The 9374-nt window shown below is 33.9% G+C and overlaps 1 protein-coding gene and 1 pseudogene across 2 annotated transcripts; both read right to left on the bottom strand.

Annotated features, from left to right (window-relative positions):
* Window positions 1–650: 650 nt before the first annotated feature.
* LOC132185899 (uncharacterized) lies at window positions 651–2474 on the bottom strand. 2 transcript variants are annotated; one of them, XM_059599710.1, is made up of 4 exons: window positions 2117–2474; window positions 1250–1349; window positions 1015–1176; window positions 651–926 (listed from the first exon to the last, which is right to left on the bottom strand). In XM_059599710.1, exons 2-4 carry the CDS (start codon window positions 1319–1321, stop codon window positions 813–815), a joined length of 348 nt encoding a protein of 115 aa, XP_059455693.1. In that variant the 5' UTR covers window positions 1322–1349; window positions 2117–2474; the 3' UTR covers window positions 651–812. The 2 variants fall into 2 exon arrangements, with proteins under 2 accessions (XP_059455693.1, XP_059455692.1); XM_059599709.1 differs by having other exon boundaries at window positions 1250–1335.
* A 1578-nt stretch (window positions 2475–4052) lies between these two features.
* LOC132185900 (uncharacterized) overlaps window positions 4053–9374 on the bottom strand; it is a 9030-nt pseudogene continuing 3708 nt past the window's right edge.

The following is a 9374-nucleotide window of genomic DNA, read 5'->3' as shown; positions in this document are numbered from 1 at the left end:
GATTTCCGGGGTTTTTTTTTTGTTTTTTTTAATGCATTTAATTATTATTTTTGTTAACGCATTCTTTGGATCCCAACATGAACCACAGGCGGAAGCAGCAGCGGAATCATCACATCATGGTAGTACACGTAGGGCTACATGTGTACTAAGAAGCCGAGGAAGTGGAGCCACGCAATGATCACATTTCTCACTTACCAGATCTCTTCCTTTTGCCTTTTTCCCGCATACCCATTTTATAATCAAGTTATATGTCGGTTTTTTTTTGTTTTTTGTTTGTAATATAAAAAACAATTGGGGGATTCATTTTGGGACTTTATGTGCTTGTTAACTTGAATGTTGTTCATGAAGCATTAAACGTGCACTGTTAGTTATTGAATTACATTTTGGAATTTGGTCATGGCAATTACCAATTCCGGATCGTATTAGTGGACGGAAAAAATTAATTTTGCCTGCAAATTCTACTGTAGGGATAAATATTTCATACTTAAAAGCAACGTACAAATAATCATAAATTGCCGCATACGAATAAAACTAATGCATGGAAATAGTTGTTCTATAAAAGTAATCAGCCAACCTTCAATGCATGAAAATAGTTGTTACATAGAAGCCATAACCATATATTATTGTGGACAACATAGCTCAGTAAACAATATCCTTGACAACAACAAAATAGATAGATAATTCCACTCATAATAATCTATTTGCCTCCTTCCCATGCCTCAATGCCCCATCAACCTTAGACAAATCAACAGTACACAAATCACCAACAAAAAAACCAACATATATGTTTGGATCTTTAGTTTGCCCCTAAGTCACACTTCACCTTTCAGGGAATGAACTTGTTTATACAGCCCAGGTAGGACCTCCCTTCCGCAAGCACAGGTTTCTTCGTCATACCATTGGAAAAAACGACATTGGCCAACTTTCTGTAATTACACAAAAAAAATCTGATAATTACGAACAAGCACGAAGTAATAACTATTTCTTAAAACCAGACTATCCAAATTCAAATACCTTTTTACGGTCATACATAGCACACCCATAGAATCGCCTCCCATAATTTTTTATAGTAGTGGATGTTATAATTGGGCTTGTAAGTCCGCACCTACACTGCACAGGTTCCATATCCTCTTTGACCGATGATATTATAGATACCGACGACATTGACTGTTCATTCTACAGTGAAACCCACAATTGTTAGAAGTAATCACAGTTCCCTGATGGGTTTCACAAAATAAAATTCACAAACCTTTTTCATCTTCCTATCGTAGAATTCGCTTTCATTGTCTCCTTCCCCGAAATCATTCTTTCTCATGTTCATCTTATAATATGAACCTAACAATATATAACTGACATGTGAGAGAATAATCAAGCTCATAAAATAAAAATAAAATCAAGCTTGCCAAAAAATTATTCTCACTTCTATTTGTAATCTAAACAATACTGGGAAAAAAATGTACCCTAAACCCTAAACAAATGATAATCACATTGCTTAAAATGTGATTCCCCTGTATAGAAACAGTACTGCTCAATTTGTAATCTAAACAATACTAAGTTGTTAGTGTACTAGCTAGAGATGGTATATGAGCATAGGCGGCTCCCTACAAACATGCAAATATGCAGTGTAATCAAACATGCAATAAGAAGAAATTAGCCGTAACATCCAACCACGTATATAATACTACTCAATTGTAGAATGATGAAACTGGCGTAAACTATGCACAAACAATTCCTATTTTCATGTCTTCGGCAATCCACCATTTGAGTAGAGAAGCAAAAAAATAAAATAAATAATTATACAGACAAAACAATAATTGACCAACTTGCCAGTGCACACGAAAAAACAACTGTCTCATTCCAGGACCACAACCAAGGTGGACCACACCCACTACCAATCAACAATAATATTGGCTCAAAAGTGCAATAAATTGTACACAATATTCCAATACAAGCTCTCAAAGGTGTATATAAAAATCCGACAGATGTTTGACAAAAAAGCTTGGGGATGTGGTTTCGACCAAAAGCTTCCAACACAACAAAAAAATTCAAAAAACAACTATAAAAGGCTTCCATTTCAATCAATCAACAAAACCCACAAAGAAATTCCCGAAAATACCTTCGTCGAAACAAGATTTTTCGATTCAAAATCTTGTAATTTGACGGAACCCTAGCCGAAAAAGTGACGCCGGAATGAGTGATTTAACCGGTGGGTACTGTCGCCGGTGGCCTCTGTCTCCAGTGGGTTCTGTCGCCGATTGTTCTGTCGTCGACGGGTTCTGCGTCGGTGGGTTCTGCATCAGTGGGTTCAGCGCTTGAGGTTTATCTATGTTCTTTTTTTTTTTGTGACCATATGCAAGTGATGGGTTTCAAAAAAGATGCCCTCAAGTTTAAGCCAAACTCACCATGTTGGATGGTCCAAAACGGTGAGTTTTATATCCTACCTGTCCAATGTGAACACGTAGGATACAAAAATTCAACTGAGGTGGACTTAAGTGAAACGGTTCATTTAACTCAAATAACGGCAATTAACAAAAATTGACGGTAGGGAGTTTCTAGTAGTTTCGAGTGACCTACGGACTAAATTTCTGAAAAAAAAAAATACCCAGGGAGTTTTTAATAAAACCGCATTGACCTAAGGAGTTTATATATAATTTTCCTATATAAATTACTTAAATTATAATAATAATACATTAATACTTAAATTGTGTTTATAAGTAACACATTGGTCATTGTTTAATCCAATATCAATTACTTAATTTGATATTATACGAATCATATCATCATTGTACATTAATAATATGATTCACTTGAAGTCTTGAATAAAGTATTTGAATTGTCATTGAATCATATGATTAAGTATTGATAGTATACATTTATATTATTCATTTGCATATGTAGACTTATATAGACTTATACGTTTATAACATACATTGGAAATAAGTCTCTAGATATTTAATTGTTGTATTAATATGAATTGGTATACTTATGAGTTATGTCATATTATATATGTATAATTTGTTATTATATAATCAAATGATTTAATGATCAATTGATAATGTGATATAATCATATAAATTATAGTGATAATATATTAATACTCAAATTGTGATTTAATTATTTTTTTAAAAAAATTGTGATTTAATGATCAAGTGATTATGTTATATGTATAAATATTTTTATAATTATAATTATAAAAATATATTATATAAAAATGCGGTTAAAGGTTAGCGGTTACAGTTAGTAAACCCTGCTAACTGCTAGGCGGTTATAGTGGTTAGGCGGTTAGCGGTTAATATGGTTAAACGGTTAAGTGGTGATAGCGGTTAGCGGGGGGTTTTTAACTACCCGCATTGACACCCCTAATTGAAGCAACTCTATATATAGAAAATAGAACTCTAAAGAAAATAGAAGGATAAATCTCGGAGTAAAACCAAGAGAATGAATGTCAATTTTGTCCTCCAACCTTCTAATATATAATAGACCATTATGCAACTCTTCATCAAAAGTTGAACTGTTTCTCTTCCAACCTCTATAAAAGTGATGCAGATATAGTTTAAAACGACTTATTTTATCTTATCCTATTTTACATTTCAGTCTTTTGTTTAAACTAGGTTTATTCTATCTTATCTTTCATTCTTTCATTTTGAATTAGGTTCTTAGTCTTCTATTTGGTTTAGTCTTCTTTGATAGACTTTTAAACCAACTTTATTTCATTGTTATTTTAGGGATAGGAGTCTTGGGCTATAAATATATGCTTATAGCCTTTTGCAATTCAGTTTCTAATTATTTGATTTGGATTATTATTGAGTTTGTTTAATAAGAATTACTCAGACCCACTAAGTCACGCTGCATCAAAAAGTTATCACCTTTTAGGGAGATGATTGAGTGTGAGAATAACCACACTTGTTATGGTGAGATCATCCATTAAAATACATCATCAATATCGGATTCCCTTGGCCTTCTGCAGTGTAGTACAGGGACCCCAAATGGCTTGGCATGGATTAGGAGTTAATAATATGCTATTTATTTACAGGAAAAAGAAGAAAAGGAGATAAAAAAAGATGTGCATATATGAAATTTTATTGTCTAATTAGGTTTTACACGACTTATTGCTTTTCATCTTGAAAATAAAGTGCATGGTTTCTAGACATCCCTCGATACAAATGTTGTACCAATAAGAGCACATTCTAGTTGAGTGGTTGAACATCATTTTTAGCTGTTTCAAAGCACACTTAGGGCACTACGAAGCCATTTACTGTAACTCCACCATCAACACAAATATTCTGACCAGTTATGTAGGAAGCTGCAGGTAGGCATAGGAATGCCACCAAGGAAGAAACTTCCTTTGGCTCTCCAGCACGTCCAAGAGGGGTTTGAGAGTCAACAGCCACAGAAATTTTTTCATCCCTCAGATACTGCAAAAAGAAGAAAAAATAGATTCTTGTCATGTCTTAATCTCCCTCTATGAAAATCACAGACAAGGAAAAGAATTTTACAATTTCAGCCAAGGGGGTTCTGATAAACCAAGGTGCAACAGAGTTACTCCTTATGTTGTCTTTTGCCCACTCACATGCCAAACTTCTTGCTAGCTGATTCACGGCTCCTAAAGATTAATAATTTTAGACAACAATTGATCGAATCTTATAATGCTTCTCTTAAACTTATATGAGAATCAAATAGTAGAATGAAATTACCTTTAGTTGCACTGTATATACTCGTTCCAACTATTTACTGCTACTACACTGGCAACAGAAGAAATGAAAACAATGCTTCCTGCTCCCGAGGCTCTCAAAAGAGGATAATCAAGTTGGGACATGTGATAAGTAGATTCAAGATTGGTAGACATGAGGAATGAGAAATCTTCAGCTGTGTACTCTACGGTCTTTTTTGGTATGCTAGTTCCAACATTGTTTATCTAGAACCAGACATCAGAGTACAAACAGCACCATTAAGGCTTAGTTATTAATAAATAAAAGCTTTTTGTGTGTGTGTGTGTATAATATATGGAAGTGTTAAATGCAAAAGCACAAAGGAAGTCGCTGCAGTATTGTTGATTATTGCATTGATCAATTTGGTTATTTTATGATGGATCTTGAAAAAATGAGTATTCTTTTTTCGATCAAATGAGGGTCAATGATTTTAAAATAGAAAAGAAAACATTAAAGATTTAAATTCGTAACTAGGATTCCTAGTTAAGGTGTGTTAGGAAATTAATCATATTTCCCATAATCGGTGAGATGTGAAAAAATAAGACGCAAAAAACAAGCAATTACACAACATAAAGATTTACATGGTTCACCACTAAGAGTTGCGTCCAAAGAGTTTCAATGAGGTTTCACTAAATTTTCGATAAAACAATACAGGAAGCATAAATATTCAGGGATATATAAAGTGGCATAATACCCGAAATACTGCAGTGATTAAGAATAAGACCCCCAACTTGCTCAAAACACGAAAAAAAGGCCAAAAATTCTCCCCTCCATGAACTAAGCCTCAAAAAAAAAAAAAAAAAAAAAAAAAATTATATTTAAATAGTAAGGCTTCCAATGTGGAATCGATCGGGTGCGAACCGGGATGGATGCAAAACAAATCTCCACATAGCCTAACAAGGTGGGCACCACCCGCCCATGTTATGAATGGATGGCCCGGTTCGTAACACAAGATGGCAAGCGGCAAGCCCTTCTTGTTATCTACGCATAATGGGTGGATGGCAGTCTTAAAGTAGGCGGAGGCGGAGGCGGAGGCAGTTACTCTCTGCTATGGCCTACCCTCAATTACGACCCATGTACACCCCTACAATTGGGTGCCGGAAGATAGGATGATCCTTTGTGGTTGAGCACATTTTGGGTATGCTGCAAAATGCCATGCAAAATGCGACAATGATAACGAAATAGAGGTCTTACAACTTACAAGGATGTTGAGTTTGCCATTAAATAGTGAGGAGACGGTGCTAATTAGTTCCTCTCGTTGGGCTCGTGACACTGCATCACACACGGAACTAGTGACTCGAAATCCCTTTGCCTTCCATTCATGTAAGCATTCATTGAGTTGGACCTCATTTCGACTGCATGTATGGACGGTCGCCCCTAGGCCTGCCAATTCCTCTACAATAGCATACCTGAAAACAACATATAGTAATTAAATTTTCACAAAACAAAAGTAAAAGCACAAGTTATATTTCCTTACAAAACAACAATTTCCTAGCTGTAGAATGATGATGACAACAAGCAACAGAGTTCCAAAGTGTTTTCCTACACTACACAAAACAATTACCAAGAAAGTATTTTCCTTTTGCTTTCTGATGAGAAAATAAATTAGATTTTTTGGGGTAAAGGTCAAGACAAGCCATGGATTCTTAATTCTCTGCCCCAAATTTTTTTAAAAAGAAAATGAATAAATAAAGGGTTGAATCCCCTAAAATATTTTTTAGCCATATATAAAAACCAAATCCCAAAGAGCAAAAGAGTTCAATGAAACAAACCAACTGATGCTCTAACTAAATATGGCTATACATGTACAATAAACTTCTAAACAGAGTTGCAATAAAAATAAAATGTCGCTTTAGATGGGCATTTTTTTATTTGTTTATTTACTTATCTTTTAGAAATCTGCAGTAATTAGAATGATTTTTGAAGCAGAAAACAGAAACCAGAAAAAGAGTAGTAGGCAGAAGAGAGAAAAAGAGAGAGAAGAGAACCCGATTCCTTTAGTTCCACCAGTAACAAGAGCTGTCATTCCCTGAAGAGACCACCTGCTTTTTCTGCTACCAATTTCAGCCATTTGATCCCTCTTTGACTCTTTTGTTATTTGAACTTGTGCTTCTCCCAATGGATTATATAACGTTGTTGGTTGGCAGAACATAAGATGCTTATGTAAAACTAAAGTGTCATTGTCTGTTTCCCCCAGGCAATATAACTTGGCAAATGCTAACACTTCCTGTCCACACATGGTTTCCTCTATCCATTGGATAAGAATCTGAATATCCGTATTTCAACGTTAAGGCCAAAAGAATCAAACATTCACACCGGGCTTTCTCTAGTTAAGATTTTAGCTAAAAAAGAAATGGTATTTTTATTTTTATTTTTGTTGATACAGTGCCTACACACGTCAAATGTTTGATGTCTTTGTGTTTTGGTTATTTTTTGACTTTTTGGATCCTTAATAGTACTTTCGATTTTTTTTTTATCAAATGAGTACTTTTTTTATTAAACGAATTTTTTTAATATTAAACGCCTTTTTAAACCCGTCAAACACACACCCAAACATCCCTTAAATTTTAGATAAACAAGTCAATAAATAGGCTGATATTATTCTTTATAAAATTGTTACCGTTATGGGCATATGCAAGATGGAGGTTCAAGTGTATCATGTGCATATATATATGCTGCTTGGGGAGAATTGGGCCGAGGCTGGGGCTAAGGCTGCTTTTGGGCAGAAGAGCCCTCAGTTGGGTCCCCTAGGCCTTTTCAACATTTGCGTACTCTCTGTTCTCTTTCTCCTTGGCTTTTAGTTCTCTCTTGTTTAGTTGGCCATGCTTGCGGTGACACTCAGAATGGTGGAGACGAGGGGGATAATAAGCTAGTAGAAGCGGGGATAAAAATTTGTTACAAAATAGTTTGTAGTTAATTCGTACAAATCAATCTAATCAAGTGACGTGTCTCTTATCATGTGAAAAATACTTTTTTTTTTTTAATAACATGTGTTTTTTACATATTTTTTAATAGATATAGGACACATGTCATTTTATTAGATTAGTTTCTATAAAGATGAAGTATTTGGAGGGTCGGAAAGCGGGTAGAGATTAGAGAGCGAGTTCAGGATTGTACTTTTAGAAATTGATAACTAAAAATTCAAGTTACTTGACTACCTCTCTTCAAGAGAGTTGAGGTATTCAAATCAAATCAGTTCTCTTCCAAGTCAATTTTCAAGAATTATATATTGCTTAATATTGCAATATACAATCAAGTTAAGCAATATATGGCTTAATATTATCACCATGCATAAAACTTTGTTATTGTTTATTATTTATTTTTGTTAGACAGATAATTGGTAAAAATATAGATAAAAATATAATTGTATATGTATGTACGTACGTACACAAAATATATATATCATACGTGTTTGGGAAACTAAAAAAAATATGAACAGAAATTTCCCCCAAACACTTGGTAGATTAGGTTGAAAGAAAATTTTTTTCAAACCAAATTAAAAGAAATTTGTGTCCAAAAGATATATAGTACGTGTAAGTTACCAACTTCGTTTACACATAAAAACCTCATCCGTGCATTGAACGAGTCGATAAAGCTAGTAACATTTATAAGAAATTCATTCAAGGGTACTGGGGAAAATGGCATTTAGAGTAAACAAATTTGTTTACTCTAATTTTGAACCATATATATATATATATATGGGAACAATAAGCCATTCGTCGTCATCCCTCCGTCGACACAGATAGTCTGCCCGGTTATGTAAGCGGCCGCCGGAAGGCATAGGAATGCCACCAAGGACGACACTTCTTTTTGCTCTCCAACACGTTCCCTTGGCGTTGGAGAGATAACAGCCTTCAAGAAGTTTTCATCAGCAAGATACTGCAATATTATTTAAATAAAATAATCAGAAATGATAATTAATTTTTAAGGATGTCATTAATCATTATCAATTAATTTAAAGCAAAATGATGCAAAATGGTTCGGTACGGGTTTAGTAAGGGGGGTCCAAATAAACCATGGTGCAACAGAATTAGTCCTTATATTATCTTTTGCCCACTCGCATGCCAAACTCATTGTTAGCTGATTCATTGCCCCTGCATATATATACATGAAAAATGCACACTTACACAACCTTCATATTAGCAATAATAATAACAATAACAATTAATGATAACAATAATAATACATCCACTACAAAAAAAAGGCAATTTCCTGACGTGTCAAACAGTTCCATTTTTTTGCCACGTCAGTAAATATTGACGTGCCAAAACTGGCACGTCAACAAATTTTTTTTGACGTGCCAAAAGTGGCACGTCAACATTTACTGACGTGTTGAATATAACACGTCAGGATTTACTGATGTGTCACTATCTGACACGTCAGTAAATTTGAATTCAATTTTATTTTAAAAGTTTTTATTTAAATAACATAATAATTTAATATTTACTAACGTGTCAAAATTAGACACGTCAGTAAATATTGACGTGTTACTTTGACACGTCAATAATTTATTGACGTGTTAAAATGACATGTCAATAATTTATTGACGTGTCAAAATGACACGTCAGTAAATATAATGTTTATACATATATAATATAAAATAAACATGATTTATAAAAAATAAAAATTAAAAAAAAAAATATATATATATATATATGATAAAAG

The sequence above is a fragment of the Corylus avellana genome, chromosome ca6 (genome assembly GCF_901000735.1).
Source record: "Corylus avellana chromosome ca6, CavTom2PMs-1.0".
NCBI lineage: Eukaryota > Viridiplantae > Streptophyta > Magnoliopsida > Fagales > Betulaceae > Corylus > Corylus avellana.
The sequence above is the reverse complement of the archived record's forward strand: the minus strand, read 5'-3'. Positions and strand labels throughout refer to the sequence as shown.

Coding starts and splice junctions, on each gene's coding strand:
- LOC132185899 (XM_059599710.1), bottom strand. CDS start 1,321: ATGAACATGAGAAAGAATGATTTCGGGGAAGGAGACAATGAAAGCGAA. Junction 1,177..1,249: donor ACGATAGGAAGATGAAAAAG/GTTTGTGAATTT, acceptor GTTTCACTGTAG/AATGAACAGTCAATGTCGTC. Junction 927..1,014: donor CTATGTATGACCGTAAAAAG/GTATTTGAATTT, acceptor GTGTAATTACAG/AAAGTTGGCCAATGTCGTTT.